We start from the raw sequence: 21,497 nt of genomic DNA, 5'->3' as shown, positions 1-21,497 counted from the left end.
ACAGCTGGCGACAAGCTTCTCTATTACATTTCTCCTGATGAGTGAACAGCCGGAAGTGAACCTCACCAAGTCATATTGCATAAAAATCTTGTCAAAGAACGGAAAAAATAACGGTATTAACCGTTTACCATTATCCTGTTGAGGAGTACAGTCACAAATATGTGATCAGATGCAGCTGAGCTCCTGGGAGTACGATCACAAATATGTGATTAGAACGTTTTCGAAAAAGGTTCTATAACATGATGCAACAATTACCCTCAGGGACTTTTCTGCCATTAAACAATTTTAAGAACACTGAAACTATAGAACGTTCGCATAAAATTCTAGAAGGAGCCAGGAAAATAATTCACTCTCTGGGGAACGGCATTGTCTTAAAGAATTCACTCCTCAACAGGCTAATTTAGATAAACAATTCTGTTACGGAACGTAAAGTTTCTGGTTTCGCTTCTGCTCAATAGCAAAACATCAAAAGTTTCTGGTTTTCGTTTTAATTTTTGCCAAAAAAATAAAGCCTAAACAAGTCTGTGAATTTTACGCATGCTGTGAAGTTACATGCAGGTCTCTTTTACGGAGGAAACCCATGCTAAAATAAAACTCTGTAGTCACTAATTTGATTGTGTTGGTATGAATACAGTATGTTGTAGTCTTACGTCTTAGAAACATTGTAAAATTATTGAAATAGTTAAGAAAGCCTATGGTGATTCCTATGGTTAGATTGATTTGTTTAGATCCAGTGAAATTACTGCCTTGACAACGCTACGTCATGGCTTCGGTACTTCACAACACAAAATACGGCAGAGTTGTAAACTGGAAGTCCTGCCCTGTAAGGACCGTCAAACAGATCTTTGTAGATCCGCTGTAGACCATGTAAGAGTTTTATAGTAAGACGTTAAACTTGAGCTAAAGCTAAACTTGAGCTAAACCATGAAAGCACGGAGCAACCACCATAGCAACCACCATGATTACACTATTAGCAACCAGCACAGCAACAGCTTTATTTGGCATAGCAACCACCTACCCTAGCAATACCCTAACAACCATCTTAATTACCCTAGCAACAACCTAGTAACCACCACTATAATGTCAATCTAGCAACCACCATAGCAACCAACATGATTACCCTAGCAACCACCATAGAAACCATATTATTTAGCATAGCAACCACCATAAATGCCCTAGCAACACCCGAGCAACCTTCTTAATTACCCTAGCAACAACTTAGCAAACACCACTATAATGTGACCCTAGCACCCAGCATAGCAATCACTTTATTTGGCATAGTAAGCACCATATGTATCCTAGCAATACCCTAGCAACCATTTTAATTACCCTAGCAACAACCTAGCAACCACCAATATTATGTCAACCTAGCCACCACCATGGCAAACCTAGCCACCACCATGGCAACCAACATGACTACCATAGCAACCCTAGCAACACCCTAGCAACAACTTAGCAACCAGTAAAACATTGTTTTTGTTTAACTGCACCTAATCAAGGGTTAGTCTTGCAGTCTCCTTAATTTTTGGCCAGCTCCTGCTCCTAGACCTTTTGAGATATCACCACTGGTCCAACTCTGGAAGGTCTGGTCATAACTGGTGTAAGTTGCTCGAGAAGATAGCGTCACTGACCCTTGTCGTTCTTCCGCCATATCTGATTCTATTGAAAGTGAAACTAAAATTTCACAGGTCACAAATTTTGTCTGATCCTCTCAAAACTTGATGTACATGATCCTCAGACCAAACCTTACAAAGGTTACCAGAAGGATTTTTGATTTTCGAAAGTGTTTGCCCGTCGCAGCCAAATGAAATTGCCAGCATAGCTGCCAAACAGCCACCAAACAGGAAGTAGGGTACCTCAGGAATGCTTTCACGTATTGAAACCAAACGTGGTGCATGAATTCGAGACTCCAATGTGAGGATGCACAAGAAATATGGTCCCTCGGGGGCACTGCAATAAGCCAAGGTTAATGCAGGTAACTTCAGACCCGTATGACCAAATGTACCCTATGATGTCAATTTCCTCCATATTGGATTTTCCGCCATGTTGGATTTTAGCGAAATTTTAGGAATTTAGGTCACAAATTTTGTCCGATATTAATAAGACTTCACGTACATGACGCTCAGACCATACGTCACAAAAGTTAACAGAAGGATTTTTGGTTTGCATCAGAGCTAATTGAAATCAGCGGCGAAGCTGCCAAACGGGAAGTAATGTCATATCTCAGCAAAACCTTCAAGTATCAAAACCAAATGGGACTTGATTGTGAAGACGCACAAAATATTTTGCCCTATGACCTTTGGGAGACACTGCAACTACCAAAAATGTGTTTGTGCCGTTTCGGATGTGAGTCACGTGAGTTTTGAGTTTTAATTAGGAAAACACTGCATATATATAGCTGACATAATAACAATGCAGTCTGGTGTTTTACTTAGAAGTAAAGATGTAGGGGTATTCATCACACTGTGTAAACCTGTGTGCACAAATGATGAAACAATGTAATTGTTATGCTTCTTAACATGAAATTGTATTTAGGGAGTTCATCATCTAGAGGAAATAATATTATTAAAAGATTCAGACAATCCAAAGAAATCTTTGCAAACAAGGGACAGAGCTGAAAAACAAATTGGAAAATTCTCATTTGTGGTGATTTTAATATTCACATTGATAACACAGCAGACTGTTATGCTATGTAATTCACTGATCAGTTGTGAATATTTGAGCTTATACAACAGATTTCTGTACCTACTCACAATTGTGGTCACACTTTAGACCTTGTTATTTCCAAAGGCCTAGACATTTCCATAACTGGTACTTTAAATGTTAGGATCACAGATCATCTTTGTATCTTCTTCAATGTTGCCTGGCCAACTAAACTTACATCTGGCCAAAAAACAATTTTAGGCGCAACATTGGGGAAAACACTTTGAAGGATTTTATCACTGCTTATATTAATGCTGCTGGGTCACATTATGACCTGAGTCAGGTCTGTGTTGCATACCCAAATTTGATTTTCTCTCATTTTATTTGTGATAGTATAGGCCCATCCTCAGACTGTGATGAATTAGTCAAGTATTTCAGTGCTTCTGTTGCACAAATTATGGATAACATCGCACCAATGCAACTTAAGTCTCTCTCAAGAAAACAAAAGCCACCCTGGAGGACTTCTAAGAGAATAAGCACCTTTAAAAGAACCTGCCGCAAACATGAACGTAAATGGCGCAAGACTAAATCACAGGTTGACCTCATGAACTATAAGAGTTTGCTTATGTACAACTGTGAAATAAAAAAAGCTCGACGACAGTATTTCTCCCAGATTAGTTCCCAGATAGTTTAAATAATTTCCCTCACAGGATCAAAAGAGTATAAATTTCCCTGACAGGATCAAAAGAGTATATATACTTATACGTAATTCTAAAGTCCTGTTCAATACCATTGACAGACTAATCAATCCCCGTGTTTGATACCCTATGAGCTCCACACTGAAGAGAAGTGCAATCAGCTCCTAACGTTTTGACAAGCATATCCACCAATTGACCTTGTTCCTGCCCATCTCTAGCTTTGCTGTCTCCATCCTTTCTGTTTTTGTTGATTGCAAAAAATACATTTATTGGTTTCCAGCAACAAGTGCAATCGCTGTCATTCTCTCTTTTGCAAAAATATGTTACGTTCAAAGTAGCCTATAGTACTATACAGTAGTGCGTAATTCTGCTTCATAAAGTTGAACAAATACATTTGGTTATTTCACAGAAAATTATAAATATCCAGTTTTTGGTCTACAGTGCAGAGTTTGGTAAGTTATGGTAGGCCAACTTGGAGTGAATATACAAACAGGGGAAATTCTCTCTACTCGTAGCTGAGTAGCCTGATGGTAGGCCGGTGCGCACGTAGACATACGGCCGAACACTATGCAAGCGCCTATGAATCGTGCCCTCACGACAACCGTCATAACGTGATATTTTATAGTAGGTACTATTCATTTAAATACATAATGCAAATTCACAACAGTCACATGGAAGAAAATAAAAATGCTCACACTGTCACTGTGCCTTTCCTTCCCCTACCAAGAGGCCAGACTAGAGCAGAAGTAATTAAAGTTACAGCGCTGTAAATAGATCTAGTTCATGCTCTAATCAATGCGATGCCGTGTCGGTGTTGTGGTCAACAACTGCGCTTTTTTTTTCCCGCACCCCCTGCACCGGTGCTTCCGGCGTGCCTGGTCCCAGGGGTGTATTGGGATTGACAGAGATGCAACTCTATTTTAAGTCCACATATCATTGTATTATTATTTTAAGAAAAATGTTTTAAGACCCAGCAGCTATGATAGAAAGTTTATTTGATTGTGAATGCTGACTCATGTACAGTTATGCCTACTTTATTTTTTTCTGGTTTTAATTTTTCTCAGGTGGTTTAGTCTTTGCTAAACCAATGAGGGAGAAGAAGTATGTTACCATGATGGACCCATTTCAGATCAAATATGGCAAGCCTGTGGCTGTGCTAATGGTCATCCCTGCCATCGTAGTAGATATGCTCTGGGTGGCTTGTACTCTCATGGCACTAGGTTTGTATTGATTATCTGTAATCAAATATGTAATCATTATCTACATGAATTAGAATATAACTCAGAAGTCTTCAACATTTCTTAGGCCAAGGACCCCTTGGCTGATACAGACCCCCAACTACATACAGTCAGGTCCAGGTATTGTAAAGTGACACAATCTTTGTCATCTTGCTCTCTTTTACACCATCAAAATTGATTTGAATGTGTAGACTTTCTCCTATAATTCAAGGGGTTGAACAAAAATATTATATGGACCATTTATGAACTATAGCCTTTTGTAACCCCATGAGGCTCAAAAACAATTAGATAAACCTTGCAAGTTCTTGCAGCCATGCGTATATGTAACACTGTTTTAGGCAGGTAACAAAGAACCCTTGAGCCACAAAGGCGTGGCCAGCGCACCTGTCGTAACCTAACTAGCCTGTGCATAAAGGGCACGGGTGTTCCCCTGCGGCAGGGGTTGCAGGGCTGCTGTTTTTTGGGCCTTCGTGGGCTTTGTTTGAGGGCCTAGCTTTTCCTTTGTTTGTTTTTGCATCCACACATTTCACTTCTCAGTCCATATCACACTCATGCACTTCGCCCACACACTGACTTCTTCATATATACTGACACGGACAAGTTTTGAAAAATAAAGCAACTAAAAGTTGACCCTTGTCCTCCTTTGTTCTGGTTATGGCCTTTGAGCCAGGCCGTAACATGGGGGCTCGTCCGGGAGCATAGTTTGAATTGGGTAAAAACATTTTTTTTTCAACGTCGGGTTGCGTTGTTATTTCACCGAAGTTTGGTGATCGCATTTTTGTGGAGGACAAAGAAGGGTCAATATTTTGCAGCTTGATTTTCTTAATGCGTTTTTTTTCCCCCTGCGTTGAGTAGCCTGATATGTGCATTGGAATTTTTCAGCATATGGGTGAGTCCTTTACGTAACGTTACAGGTTGCTGAAGTTTTCTTCTCCCCGGTTAGGTTGGAGTTTCGCCGAGGGTGGCTTTGTTGTTTTTGTGCTCATCTCTGGGCTGAGGCACCACCGCGGTTTGGGGGTGAACAATTTGTTTATTCTTGAGCTGTCGGTATACTGGTGTATAAAAGAGCTCAGTCCTTGGGGGTGACATGAAGCCGTCAGGGGGTAAGTTAAATTAGTATGGGTTTTTCGGTATAGTTAGCGGGGAGTTTGCAAGCTACCTGTGTCGTTCGTAGAGGGGTTATCTGTAGGCTGATTGGAGAAGCGCAGCTTGTATGTGTCTGATAGAAGGCCCGATATTGCGTGTGATGGAATAGGCCCGTAGTCTGTTTTCTTTGGTGTGGTGCTTTGTTTGGTAAATTGTTTGGCTTGTCTTGTTGGCTAGATTGTATAATGTCTTCCATTGATGATTTCGTAACGGCTCCATCTGAGGAGTTGTTAAAACTGTATTCTAAGAAGCAATTGTGATATTGTAGTTGCGTATGAAATAGTTGGTTTGGACAAACGCTTGCGTAAAGATGAATTACTGGCAGCGTTGAAACAAGTGTTGGTAAATAAGAACATTTTGCCGCAAGTTGTATTGCAACCGAGTGAGCCTTCTAAATTAGCTATTTCTTCTGAAGGTCTTTCGTTTGAAGAACGTAAAGTTATTATTGAGATGCAGCAGGCTCATGATCGGGAAATGGCAAAGCAGGCCAGTAATCATGAGGTCGAATTGGAAAAGCTTAGGGTGGCAGATATGGTACAGCAACGGGAGTTGGAAATGGAGAGATTAAAACACGCTCAACAATTGGAGGTAGAAAAGTTGGCACAGCACTATAAATTAGAAGTCGAACGTTTAAGATTAATTGGAGAAGGAAAAATAGCTCCTGACTATCCTGTGGGTAATCCAACTTGTTCATTTGATGTCATTGGTAATTTACTGTAAAGCTTCTGCCTAGATTTAATGAGCGAGATCCGGATGTTTTTTTCTCATTATTTGAAAGTATAGCGAGTGTAGGTGGCCTGCCTCTGAGCGAGTGGTAATGTTGCAGAGTGTTTTCACAGGTAGGGCACAGGAGGCATACATTGCGTTGGCAATTGAGGATCGCAGGAACAAGGTAAAAACTGCGGTGCTAAAAGCTTTTGAGTTGGTTCCTGAATTTTACCGACAGCGATTCAGAACTTGGCGTAAGAGAGACAAGCAGTGCTATGTGGAGTTGGCTAGGGAACTCTCTTCCCATTTTGATCGTTGGTGTGCCTCATTAAATGTTAAGACGTTTGACGAATTGAGGGAGGTAATTGTTTTGGAACAATTTAAAAATGTTGTGCCTGACCGTATTGCCTCCTACCTAAATGAGAATAAGGCCAAGACTATGTCTGAGGCTGCAGTGTGGGCAGATGAATTTAGCTTGACTCATAAGAGTTATCAGAGTGATTATCGTCTAAGTGCAGATTTTGGCCGAAGAGAGTATTCTGATGCGCAACGTCCGGGGAGATTTGATGTGTTGTCTCATTCGAAGGGGTTAAAGAGTGTCGCCCGTACTAGAGGGGTTCCCGATAACAATTCTGCCTGTCACTACTGCTTTGAAGAGGGTCACTGGAAGGGGGAGTGCCCTGTTCTTAGACAAAAGTCTAGTAGATATGGACCGGACAATTCTCCAGCGTCTGCGTTGTTGGTTAGTACAGTGTGTGATGGGGTTTCTCAAAGTAGGCCTACTCAAGACATAACACTGATGGCGAAAAATCCTGACGTGGGGGTGAAACAAGATTTTGCTCCATTTGTGACAGAGGGGTTTGTTTCTTTGTCGGGGAGTGAGGTGAAAACGCCTATAAAAAATTTGCGAGATACTGGAGCTTCTGAATCGTTCGTTCTTGAAGGTGTTTTGCCATTCTCTGACGAAACAAGTGCAGGGAGAAATGTGTTGATTCGAGGGATTGGTTTACAAACATTGTCTGTCCGGTTACACAAAATGTTTCTTCAGTCAGATTTGGTGAGTGGAGAGGTGATTGTTGGCATCCGTCCCTCTTTACCAGTGCTTGGGGTGCATATGATTCTGGGGAATAATTTAGCAGGTGGGCGTGTGTGGCGTGATGTACCACCACCCCCTGTTGTGTGTACGTCTCCATTATCGGATGACGAATTGGTTAAAACATTTCCTAATGTGTTTGAATCATGCGCGATCACTTGTGCGATGTCTCGCACTAAATCTGAGACTTCTCATGATGACAAGGAGCTTTCCAAGATTTGTGTACCTGATTGGTCAGTTTTATCATGTTCTCGATCTCCAGAGGAATGGGCGGTGGCGCCACAGGGTGATTTGGATTTAAAGAGATTTTTTTGACGTTGTTCTGACATCTGACGAAATAACCATTCATAGCACAAGCTATTTCGTTCACGACAAGCTACTATTTCGAAAGTGGTCTCCGCAAAGTGAACTAGGTGTGGGTGAGGCATTGATACAAGTAGTAGTTCCAACTCAGTTTCGGGAGGTAGTAATGAACACAGCCCATGGTAATATAGCCGGTCATTTTGGAGTAAGAAAAACTTATGACCGGATAATTCAGCATTTCTACTGGCCCAAGTTGAAAAAAGATATAGCACACTTTATCAAGACTTGCCATACATGCCAGGTGATTGGGAAACCTAATCAAGTTTTAAAACCAGCACCTTTAAGTCCAATTCCGGCAACAGCTCAGCCTTTTGACCATCTAATTATAGATTGCGTTGGCACATTACCACCTTCGAAGTCTGGCAATGAATATTTGTTGACTGTGATGTGCCAGGTTACCAGGTATCCAGCTGCATTCCCGTTGCGTAGAATCACCACTAAAGCAGTTGTTAAGGCACTTACACAGTTTATTTCTATTTTTGGAGTTCCCAAAATAGTGCAAAGTGATCGTGGAACAAATTTTTCTTCTAAGATGTTTATGGAGATATTGAAATGTCTAGGAATTAGGCAGAGTCAGTCTAGTGCGTATCATCCACAGAGCCAGGGAGCTCTGGAGCGCTTCCATCAGTCACTAAAGTCTCTTTTGCGCGCTTACTGTGTGGAGTTGAAGCGTGACTGGGAAAGACAGCTTACCGTGGCTGATGTTAGCTGCTAGAGAAGTCACACAGGAGAGTTTGGGCTTTAGTCCTAACCAGTTGGTTTTTGGTCACTGCGTGGTACACTTGCAGTGCTCAAAGATGGTCTCAGGCATGATGTGCCACCTAAGAGTCTCACCGAATATGTCAATGGCTTTCGGAGACGTTTGTGTTTGGTGGGGGAGAGTGCTCGGAAAAGCCTAGAAGTGGCACAGGTAAAAATGAAGCGCTTATTTGACCGTAGTTCTGAGGTTCGCGAGTTTACACAAGGGGATCAGGTTTTGGCCTTGTTGCCTTTGCCCGGTTCTCCGTTCGGTGCTAAGTTTGCAGGGCCTTATACGATCACACGGAAAATGTTTGATCATAATTATGTGATCTCCACTCCTGATCGCCGGAAGTCCACACAGGTTTGCCACACAAATTTGTTAAAACCCTACTTTTTAAGAAACACTGAAAGTCCGTCTGAGTTTGTGGGTGGTGTTGCTACGGCCATGTCTGTGGTGTCTTCTTCTTCGGTGGCAGCGGAGATTGAGGAAAGCCCTGATAACTGGTATGCAACCGCGCTTGAAAAATTCTGAGTCACTCCGTAATTTGGATTTGTTGTTGGGACATTTAGCTGTTTCAGAGAGAAAAGAATTGTCTAAAGTAATTGCTGATTTTCCTGTATTGTTTGGAGACACACCCTCTCGCACACATTTGATTGAGCATGATGTGGATGTAGGTGATGTGCTGCCCATCCGTCAGCATTTCTATCGCGTATCATTAGATAAGAGGAAGAAGCTGGAAGATGAGGTACAATACCTCCTAGAAAATGATTTGGCTAGACCATCCTTTTCAGGTTGGGCCTCCCCGTGCATCCTGGTGGGCAAGCCGGATGGTACATACCGATTCTGCACAGACTATCGTAGGCTTAATAAGATCACAAAGCCCGATGCTTTCCCACTTCCTCGAATGGAGGATTGCATTGACCAAGTAGGTGCAGCTAGATATGTTAGCAAGTTTGACCTCCTTCGTGGTTATTGGCAAGTGCCTCTGTCTTCTCGAGCAAAGGAGGTAACTTCATTCATTACACCAACAGGGTTATATTCATATTCGGTTATGAGTTTTGGACTTCGTAACGCTCCAGCCACATTTCAGCGTTTAATGAACAGGGTGGTATTTGGACTTGAAGGGTGCGCTGTGTACCTTGACGACGTCATTTCATATAGTGACACATGGGAGCAACATGTAGTGAGAGTGCGTTTGGCAGACGCACGGCTCACTGTAAACCTGGCAAAGTGTGAGTTTGCCAGGGCTACAGTGACTTACTTAGGAAAAGAGGTTGGTCAAGGGAAGGTTGGTGTTCTTCGTGCCAAGGTGTTGGCTATTGAGAGTTTCCCACCTCCAACAACCAAAAAAGAACTCATGCGGTTTCTTGAAATGGTGGGCTATTATAGAGGTTTTTGCCCTAACTTTTCTACAGTCGTAGCTCCGCTGACTGATCTGCTGAAGGCTTCAGTAAAATTTAGCTGGTCAGAAAATGCTTTTAACAACTGCGCCCATTCTGGCTGCGCCTCAATTTGATCAGCCGTTCGAAATACAAGTTGATGCGAGTCATGTCGGAGCAGGAGCCGTGCTTTTACAGACAGATACCGATGGCGTTATGCATCCAATTTGTTTCTTCTCCCGAAAATTTAATTGCCATCAAATTAACTATTCGGTGATTGAGAAGAAAACGCTTGCTTTGATTTGGTCTTTGCAACACTTCGACGTTTACGTCGGCAGTGGAGCTCCAGTTGTTGTCTACACAGACAACAATCCGCTGACTTTTTTGCATTCGTTACATAGTCCGAGTCAGCGTTTGATGAGGTGGATTCTGTTTTTACAACCATACAATTTACACGTGAAACACATACGGGGTACTGACAATGTATTGGCAGATGCATTGTCACAAGCTCCAATATAAGATTAATGTACTGTTCCTTTGCTCATTTTGTTTCCTATAATGCTTGTTCTATTCTTCTGTTACTGCTCTTCCACCTTCTTAAATTGCTCTCGTAGGATCCCGATTGCTGGAGCTGGGTAGAGCTGTCGAGGAGGGATGAGGGTTCAGGTAAAAAGGGGATAAAAAGTAGCTTTGGGATTTTTGGGAGTACATTTAGTAGTTTTGATATTCAGCCTATCTTTGACATGTATCATTATTGATTTGTTTCTAGTTTTTTTTCGTTAATTGTGGGCCAAATTCTTGAAGAGGGGGGGTGTGACGTCCCTGCTCTGTCCGTCTGCTTGCTGCTGGTTGTCTGTCATTACAGGTATTGGCGGCGTGGGCGTGGCCAGCGCACCTGTCGTAACCTAACTGGCCTGTGCATAAAGGGCACGGGTGTTCCCCTGCGGCAGGGCTTGCGGGGCTGCTGTTTTTGGGCCTTCGTGGGCTTTGTTTGATGGCCTAGCTTTTCCTTTGTTTGTTTTTGCATCCACGCATTTCACTTCTCAGTCCATATCACACTCATGCACTTCGCCCACACACTGACTTCTTCATATATACTGACACGGACATCTTCGTTCGTTTTTGATTAAGTTTTGAAAAATAAAGTAACTAAAAGTTTGAGCCAGGCCGTAACAGCTGAACAAAGAAAAAACTGAAGTAATTATATTTGGTAAAAAGGAGGAAAGACTTAGGGTTGCCACTCTCCTTGACACAAAAGGGTTGAAGGCAAAGGATACACTTAAAAATCTTGGTGTATTAATTGACAGTGATCTAAATTTCAACAGCCACATGAAAGCGACAACTAAATCAGCTTTTTACCACCTCAAAAATATTGCCAGACTCAGAGGGCTGATGTCAAAATATGACTTAGAAAAACTCATTCATGCATTTATCTCCAGCAGGGTTGATTACTGCAATGGACTGTTCACAGGCCTTCCTAAAAAGACTATTAAACAGCTTCAGATGATACAAAATGCAGCAGCTAGGATTCTAACAAAAACTAAAAGAACTGACCACATTACTCCGTCCTTGCACTGGCTTCCAGTAAGTCACAGAATGGACTTTAAAGCTCTATTGCTTGTTTATAAATCAATAAATGGAGCAGGACCTAAATACCTGTCAGGCATGCTTCAGCAGTACACACCTTCTCGTCCTCTCAGGTCCCAGGTGAAAAACCTGCTAGTAAAACCTACTGTTAGAACTAAACATGGTGAAGCAGCTTTTAGCTGCTATGCGGCTCAGCTGTGGAATCAACTTTCGGATGACATCAAAAAGGCCCCAACTGCCAGTTTTAAATCTAGACCAAACTGTTCTCAGATGCTTTCTGCTAACTGTGCCGAGTTACAAATTCTGAATCTGCCTTGATAATTATTCTACTTTATCTTTTATTACTTTTTTTTACTACTTTTGCCTTTGTTTTTTGCTTACTAATTATCCTTTTTAAATTATTTTACCTTGTGTTTTATGTTTTTTTTTATATTATAATCTTTACCTTTTAACTATTCTTTGACTATATTGCCTTTCTACGCTTTTTATTTGTTATTATTGTTTGGTTTTGTTTATGTAAAGCACATTGAATGACCTCTGTGTATGAAATGCGCTATATAAATAAACTTGACTTGACGTGACTTGACTTGACTTTAGGGCTGAAACGATTCATCGAGTTACTCGAATAACTCGATTACAAAAATTACTCGAGGCAAAAACCCTGCCTCGAAGCCTCGTTAAATTCCTATGACGCGCACTATACGCGCAGGGATCTGATTGTTCCACGCGGACAGTTGTTCAGGAAGCACACCACTAGCGCGTGAAACGTGATACATTCTGAATTTAGCTGGCGCAATTGCGAAGTCAAGATCTCCATAAATGGCAGAGAATGTCTAAAGTTTTCAAGTAAAGTTTTGGGATCATTACATACTCATAAAGGTAAAGAACAAGCATCTGAACCAAAAACATCCACTCCATGCTGTTTCACCATGTTTCAATCTGGTCTATCTATAAAACAGATCTATCTATCTATCTACGTAGCCTATAGCCTACATTGATGTTGGCTGATTTTAATCACAAACTGTATTTGTAGCGATGTCGTGATATAATCAATGTTTAGCTTTGATGTTTTTAAGTTGTAAACTTATTCACGTTCAATTGCAAGACAGTATGCCTAAAAAAGAACCCCTTACACATGCATGCACCCTCATCTTTCCTCACGCACAGCACGCGTGCACACACACACACACACACAGGTTGCTAGGTTACCATAGCAAATAGGCTCACCCCAGAAATTATTTTTTAGTAGCCTAATGGTAAAATTATTTGTTAGTAGCCTAATAGTAGGCTGTTTTTTTAATAATGGTAAAATGATTTGTTAGTAGCCTAATGCCAAATGCTGCAGGTGTAGAAATCTATATAAAACAAATATTTCCTCAGATCTAGATTACAGCATAAAACTCGTTGTGCATATTAATAGCCTACATTAAATTGCGTTCCCTCTTCTCCCTCCCAGCACTTCACAACATACTATGGACAGCTTTTTATGTCTGTATCTCTTAATTTTATAGAGAGCATTTTGAACATTATTTAATTGTTGGCACTGGCACTTATAAACACTAAATGGGTAAATTGCAATAAATGGGCTTAGTTTTGGAGCCAAATGTTGGAGTTAGAATAAATACCTCTGTGCCAATTGCTTGATCATTTTACAGCAATGTCATTTTTGTTATGCATTATTTGTTTTGGTTGTTTCAAAATGCAAATAAAAATTATCCGATTAATCGATCGATAAAGTGCTAGATTAATCGATTACAAAAAGAATCGATAGCTGCAGCCCTACTTGACTTGGCAATATAAAAAACTATGTCAGTGCAAGAATAGGTTGAGGTAATAGGGTTACAGCCATTGGTCATGTGTGCTAATATAGCATGAAAAACAGTGAAAAAGCAATGAATTACTCACTAAAAAACAATTAGCAATTCCAAGGGGGGAAAGAAGGACAGGCCAATTGCAGCGGCTAGTTTGTAAAGGCTGGGTCAGTGTTGTCGCTATTATAGGGACTATGGCTTCTATGTCCACTAGGTGGCACCTGCTATGTTGAAGGTGGTTACAATTATTTTCATTCCAATAACTTCACACACTACATTTCTGTTCGCACTCGTTTTCCTACTGTTTAGTTTAATTTCTTGAACTGCTCTATTGACTCAAGTACACTGTTCACAGAAGAGCATAGCCCTGCAAATTACATACCCCACAGCAAACACAGGTCTGAGGCTCCCCTTCTAAAACACTGGACAAAGGGGTTCTTCCCGGCAGTATTTAATTTCACTTATAGAGCGTCAAAACATTACAGGTGTCTCATGGCGCTTTACAGGATGTTAGACAATCAGAGAAAAGAAGGCCCATGGGTAACAGGGGCGAGGAAAAACTCCCTAGAATTGGAGATACAGTCTGTATACATGATATATGCATAAGTTAGTCAGATGTAGAGAATAGAACATGGTGTTTAAAGCCACCTGAGGTGTATGTTACAAGAGGTGGGATGGTTACATATCCGGTATGAAAACGGTGAATCCCATTTAGTGTCAGAAAGTTCAAATAGTCCAGTGTAGGAAATGGAATTGTCCAGGGGCATTAGGAGTTGTCATAGGGCAAGTGGTGGGTCGCTAGGCTGTAAGGGCCAGGAATCCGGGCAGGGGGGACAGTAATAGGCAATGATAGGGCAGTCATAGGGATGGGACTTCAGGTGAGATGAGGGCCAAACACATGGATGGCTGATGACTGGTGATGGTATACCTCACAAGTGAGGTAAGGGGGAAGAAAGAGAGATGTAGAGTGGGTTAGTATTACTATAAATCAAAATGGTTAATATCAATAAGTATATCAATGGTACTATGTAGTGTTATAGCAGAGTGAGAATAAGTAAGAGAGGGAGAGTTATGAGAGAGAGGGAAGGGGAGAGAGGAGAGAGGGGGGGGGTTGTACGGCGTGACACATGAAAAGTAACTAAGGCATGGTGAAGGGTTGTCGACACCAGCGCAGGTATGGTCAGTGACCACCATCGCATGCATGACTGGCGTGCCAGTCACACGAGGACACAGCAGTGTGGTCCATTCCAAAAAACCTTGAGATGGGTGAAGTTCCACACTGCACCATACCTAACTATGGGAGGCACTAAAAAAGTATGTTTTAAGTCTAGTTTTAGAGGCTAGTTCCTGACGAACCAGAGATTAGTCCAGGAAGCAGAATTAATGTCTTACACAGATCTCTGCCGTCCTACAGTCACCCAGGCATATAGGGCATATAGAGAGGGTGTCTGTACCAAAACTGTCAACTCATGCTCAACCCACTAGGGACATTAATCATAGCAATCTTATGATGATAAAAACATCTTCGGTTAAGCAAACTCCTCCAAAAATGCAACTTACGCTTGCTTTACTTAATATCTGATCACTGTCAAATAAGACTCCCTTGGTTAATGAAATTATTACTGACAATCATACAGATGTAATGTGCCTCACCGAAACAAACATGCATCACATTTAGCCAGATATGTGCAAGGCTGCAAGAACTCAAATGCGCCCAATGATTTGAAGCTACCGGAATAGGAAGGAAAGTTATACACTGACTTCATAAACTGTCCTTAACCTCTCTCTACACTTTCAAAGTTGTTTACAATCAATGCCGCTGCTGGCCATTTTGGTGCGAGTTGGCCATTTTGGTGCGAGTTGCTTTGTGGTGCCCCCCCCCCCCCCCAAAAAAAAATAATAACTCTTAAAGTAAATTAAAAGGCCTATATTTACAGACCATTACTGTGTATACTGTCATAATGTCCTTTTGCCAGCTCTTGTTTGCAAGCCTTGTTTGTTTGAGCTAAATTGATGGCACAATATTAACAATAATATGCACCATATTAAGTTGTTATAAGCAGCCTTCATTGCTTTGGAAATGGAAGTAATGACTTATTGCTTAACACTTCTATTTGCAATTTTAAAGTGAATTATGAGCCTGGTAGACACCTACTGTAGCTATCTGAATGGAATGAGTTTCAGTCGGCTCGGCATATCATGTGCTTCATGTAAATGCTTGGAAAACGAATTATGGAAGACTCACCAATTCCATTCTACAAAGACAAAGTAGGAAACTAGTCTTTATATTCTTGTCCATGTTCCAAATCACATTGATTGCAGCCTATGTTAAAGGATCTTCTCACCAATCTGAGTTTAAAAATAGTAGGAACCGCTGACAAGCCAATGGATGACAAGCCAGCTGGAATCTGCCCCTCTCTTTGTCTTCTTCCTGTGTGCGCAAGATGTGTGCCCAATTAAGAGGAGTAAGTAGAGTTAAATCTGCTACGTGGTGGAGATTGAGAGAACCTAAAAAGTATCCTTGCATGTGACATGGTGCATTTTGACATTGTACATGTTATCGGGGAAGAGTGAAATGCAGTTTGCAGTAAAGCTGCAATTTATTGGCAAAATTTGGGTGCCCCCTCTGTCCTTTGGTGCCCTACAGACAGTGTGTGATGCTTGTGGTGGGAGCAGCGGCACTGTCTACATTACAAAACTGGATTTGTCTGTAGGGACCCTCTACACACTACCATGGAAGCATAAGACTATTTTGGGCCTTGTCAGTGGTTTGAATGCTCCATGCCCGCTGCTACAGGCTATAAGCCATTTTGTTGCTAATGAAACAACGGTGCATCTCAAAACTCTGATTAACGTAATTTTGCTCCCAAACAAAAGTTTTAACTATTTATCATCCATAAATAGATCATACAGTAGGTTATTCTTACACCAAACTATTCCTTTAAAAATGGGATGGTATGATACATGTATAAAACGGTTGTTATTCTTAAACAGTTGCAATATATCGTTCAACCTATTAAACACTCAGATCCAATGTGGTGGTGCACAGAGGCAAAATTACAAAAAGTTGTGTTAGTGTCCAAATACATACAGACCTGACCGTATTATGTTGAATTGTGCTGCTTACTAAACCACGCCTATAGATCCCTGTATAGACCCAATAATAAGTGGAGTAAAACTGTGATATTTTCCAGGAGGGACAATCAGTACAATCCTGGATTTGCCGTATGCCTACTCTGTGATTTTGTCAGCGGCGGTAGCAATCATCTACACTCTCCTTGGGGGGCTCTACTCTGTGGCCTACACTGATGTCATCCAGCTGATCCTCATCTTTGTTGCTTTGGTGGGTTTCAGCCATTGCAAGACCGTATGTAATGAATGTGTAATGTAATGAACCGTATGTATGAAATCATGAATCTAGCAGAGGTTGGACCCAAATGCACGACAAAAACACAAATTAAACTCAAAGGATCTTTATTTACTCAGGAGACAAGAACAAGAAACAGGGTAACATGAAATAAACACACAATGGACAAGCAAGGTGCTGAACAAAATGAAAGTAGTAAATAGACAGGACTAAAGCGCTCCACAAATACTGTATGCACTGACATGAGTGAGCTGTCACTTTCTATACACATCAGAGCCAACATTTTTAAGATAAGATAAGATAAGATGAGCCTTTAATGTCTCTTAGGTAAAGAAATTGTCTTCGGCAATCGAGAGAGTGAGGTTACACAAATTAGACAAAAAACATACATTAACGCAAAAAGGTGAGCTAACACCAATAACACAGAGACATATAAATATAGGCCAACTTCACATCCACACATACATAGCCAAAAACCCCCATTCACACACTTCAAAAACCCATACTCCTACAACCTGCATTACACACAAACAACCCTATTCTAAACACACACGGCATCGCAACACCACTGCAACATAGCACAGGATACCACAACAGAGACCTATAGTTTATATTGCACCCTGCCCTATTGCAAACACTACACCATTGTAAAAAAAATCATGATAATCAATAAATAAATACCCCCTTACACACCCACCCACCCCACACACTCAATATCTCTACTAAGACGTACTGTTAAGTAGTTTGATTGACCAAGGGACCATGGAGTGTTTATACCAATTTGTTTTGTGGTTTGGTACCTTATATCTTCTTCCTGAGGGCAAAATTTCATACTTGCCAATTACAATATGTTCTGTGTCCTCTGCTATCTTTAGTCCTTGCTTTCTGACTGTTGTATCAAATAGTTCTTGCAGTGAGGTAGAAGGGGCATACCCATTATCTTCCCTACTCACTTGATGAGGGATTGCAATTGAGCTTTGAGCTTCACAGACAGGTTCCAACCAACCCAAACCATATTATGATGCCATATATTATGATGGATTCAATGGCAGCCCTAAAAAGTTAGCATAATGTCTTTTTCTATGCCAAACACTCTTAGCCTTCTCAAAAAATGAAGACGCTTTCTTTCTGTGCAAAGCCCTAAATGCCTTCACAACAGTGTCAGTATTAATTACTATTATCATTATTGGGATCACAGAATGTGTTTACTGATAGGTCCCTGCATCCTCAGTGTCAAACCTTTTATAAAACCTATTAAACTCATTTGCCCTCTCTCGTTCATTACACACATTGAGTTCACTTTTCCCCCTGTTCAGATTAGTCATGTCCTTTACACAGTTCCACATATTTTTAAAGTCCTTAGTTAAAAACTGACAGGCATTGTGTAACCTGGGCGTAACACACAAATACAGTTTTGCATCCAGTCACACAAAATAGCAGTTTATAGAGATAAGACAGAGACGTGGTCTAAGTATAAGTATATATTAAGTATATATACTCTTTTGATCCCGTGAGGGAAATTTGGTCTCTGCATTTATCCCAATCCGTGAATTAGTGAAACACACACAGCACACAGTGTACACACAGTGAGGTGAAGCACACACTAATCCCGGCGCAGTGAGCTGCCTGCATCAACAGCGGTGCTCGGGGAGCAGTGAGGGGTTAGGTGCCTTGCTCAAGGGCACTTCAGCCATGCCTACTAGTCGGGGTTCGAACCGGCAACCCTCCGGTTACAGGTCCGAAGTGCTAACCAGTAGGCCACGGATGCCCCCAAAGTTAACTTTATTGAGCTGATTAAATGTATTGAATACTGAAGCTGAAAAGCAAACCATAGAGTTAAAACGCAGTACTCTATTTATTAAATAGAGTAATTAAAAATAATAATTATTGTGGGTGACAACGCTGACGGGAAGGGGCATACTCACCTTAAGGGATCCCAATGTGCAGTTACCACCTGGTGCTCTCTCACAGCAAACCTTATAGTGCAAACAATGTGAGGCCTCGTGATTCAGGTGAAATTGCAATTAACACTAATGTGTGAAGGTGGGACCCCTGCTGACTAACCCCGCAACCATACATTGTCGAGCCCACTAACACACTATTAATTGAAGCCAATGAGCCTCTAAACTTAGCTAGGTACTTTATTGTCCCCGTAGGGACACTTTCATCAGTGAGTACAACATTGTAGCATCAGTCCACAGTACCCCAGTGTTACACAGAGGCTCTTAGTGAGATAGATATAAAAACAAAACAAAACAAAAAAATAAATAAAAATACAAGAACAGAAAGGGGAAAAAAAGATAAAATCACCGTCCAGAGGTCCTGCTGAACAGAGATTCAGAAGGCGTCATGACTATAACTAAATACACTTTATATGAAATTCAAAATATATGAAATAGAAACATATGACACAAGCTATCATTTTCCATGTGTGTTTGTGTATGTGGAGAGAGTCAAGCAGAATCTAGGATGGCCACTGCTGTGAATGGTCACACTACAGTATATTCATTATTACTGATGGCGATGACTGATGATCCCCCCCCCAGCCCAAATTGTGTAAACCTAAGGGGAAGGGTGAAGAACCTAAGGGGGAATTCCCCCAATTTTGAAAAAAAAAACATTTTAAGCCTTGCTCTCTCTTCTAATTTTCTTGTTGAAAAGAATTTGAAATGTATTTTGAATACTTTTCTTGCCAGCAAAGGTGTATCAAAAAAATGTCAATAAAAATATCGGTATCGTTATCGCCCAAAGTGAAATTTTAAATATCATTATCGGCCCAGAATGTCAATATCGGTGCATCACTAATTAGTTTATAACTAGTTTCAGCATAAGGTTTTAAGACACACCTTACAAGGAGTGGAACACAGACATGGCAATGTAAGAGAACAACCGAAAGACACTGGCAACACAAAATATAAGATTATGACAATAGGTACGGTAGCAGTCCAATAAATAAACCTCCATCCCAACAACACCTTATCATATGTATTGGCAACAGACACTAGCACACCTGCCTCCCAGTCCAAGGTGCTGCAAGGTTAGATTCTAGGACTGAACAGAACCTGTGAACAGAACAGAACTCAGTCACAAACTCAATGGTGGAAAGAGTATGATCTGAGGATATTTTGATTGTTGAGCTGTCCAATGTCTGATTTTATTTCTGAAATCTTCCCGTATATGATTGGTTAAGAGGTTTATGGCGTGAATGTTTTTGGATACTTGAAGATGAGTCATGAAAAAATAATGTCACTTTCATTTCATTCGGTTCATTTGATATGGACAGCCGGATGCCATCTGTACTTTGTTGGAGTTTACATTGACTGAAAACCACACAGCTGGATAAACTGAGGTAAATTATTTTTTAAATCAGTTATAGTTATGGTTTATCAGTTATAGTTATGGTATATATTTGAATTTCCCCTTGAGGATCAATAAAGTATCTATCTATCTATCTATCTATCTATCTATCTATCATATGGTATCTTAATTTTTAGTCATAAAAATTCACAGATTCACAGTGACAGAAATATGCCTTCTCATCAGCGTCAACATTATGGCATAGTGGGGGCTAGTGTACCGTCATGTAAACTTTAGCTCTGAACTGCTTGTAATATTGTTGTTTGCTTTTGATGTCATTTATTTTTCTTTTACAATTTTATTTGCAAACCTGTAAGTAAGTTTGTTTTCTAATACCAATTTGTATGTTAGATAAGCATTATGTTGGCAAGTAAGTATAGCATATCAATATAACTATGTGGGGTCCGCGTTTCTACCATCACTGACGTGAAATAAGTTGATTGACACAAACTTCAGAAGTGTGTGGTCTAACATTTTCTAAGATGGCATGATTTGAAATAGACTAAGCTATTTCCACTCCTCTCAATGTGTAGTTATAGAAAGCATGATATGAAATCACATATTCTGTCAGAAATGTCATTATTGCATTTACAAGGATACAAGGATACAAGGAAGTTTATTGTCACATGCATATAGTTACTGGAAGTGAAAAATGCAGTGAAATTATGTCTGGTGTCATGGGGGGGTGGGGGGGTAAAAAAATGCTGTAGAAGAGGGGTTTAGTAAATTAAGTGGCAAGGGCTGCATAAGAAAGGTGGGAGAGGATTGGGATTGGGGGGGGCACCAACAAGGAGCAACAGTTAGTCACTAGGTCTGTCTTTTTCTTGATACCAGCCAGATAATCAGATTTAGGGTAGCTAAACCCTTGTGTAAGGTGTGTAATAAAATTACTTTGCATTTTCAGGTCATGCTATTTTGAGTTACCCAGAATACTTCAATAGTTTAGGTTACCTTTTCTTGTGTGTATGTGTGCATACATGCACGCATCTGTAGTTTTGTGATTTTTTTTTTTATTATTTGAAAAAAAGTATTACATTTGTATGGTTTTGCTGTTGTTTCAGATGAAGGATAACAAGATCTACACAGACCTACCAGAAAGAGGAGAGTCAGCTGACTGCTGATAAGCTTGAGCTCATAGCAGCTCACAATGCTGAAGACCATGAGGGGATGGAGGAAGAATAAGCTGCTGAGTGACAGGGGGAGGGGGAGGAGAAAGAGGAGAGTGGCCTGTCATCATCCTCAGTTTGGCATGTATTTGATTGTATACTTCGTAAATTATGCCAGCATTTCTATTAATTCATTTTATTTGGTGGGTTTAGGGTTGATTAGTCATTCTTCAGGTCCTGTGTCAGGGCATAAACACTT

General features: G+C 40.7%; 1 protein-coding gene across 3 annotated transcripts in view; it reads left to right on the top strand.

Annotated features, from left to right (window-relative positions):
• The window catches only part of LOC121698222 (high affinity choline transporter 1-like), a 53,010-nt gene that overhangs the window by 6,420 nt on the left and 25,093 nt on the right, over positions 1-21,497 (top strand). For 2 of the 3 annotated variants that reach the window (XM_042080135.1, XM_042080133.1), the window contains exons 3-4: positions 4,406-4,561; positions 16,603-16,751. In XM_042080135.1, coding sequence (XP_041936069.1) covers positions 4,406-4,561; positions 16,603-16,751 — 305 coding nt within the window. The remainder of the gene's footprint in view (positions 1-4,405; positions 4,562-16,602; positions 16,752-21,497) is intronic. The other variant, XM_042080134.1, reaches the window with a different exon arrangement.

This window comes from Alosa sapidissima, chromosome 23 (assembly GCF_018492685.1).
Source record: "Alosa sapidissima isolate fAloSap1 chromosome 23, fAloSap1.pri, whole genome shotgun sequence".
NCBI lineage: Eukaryota > Metazoa > Chordata > Actinopteri > Clupeiformes > Clupeidae > Alosa > Alosa sapidissima.
This window is presented reverse-complemented; position numbering and strand designations above follow the sequence as displayed.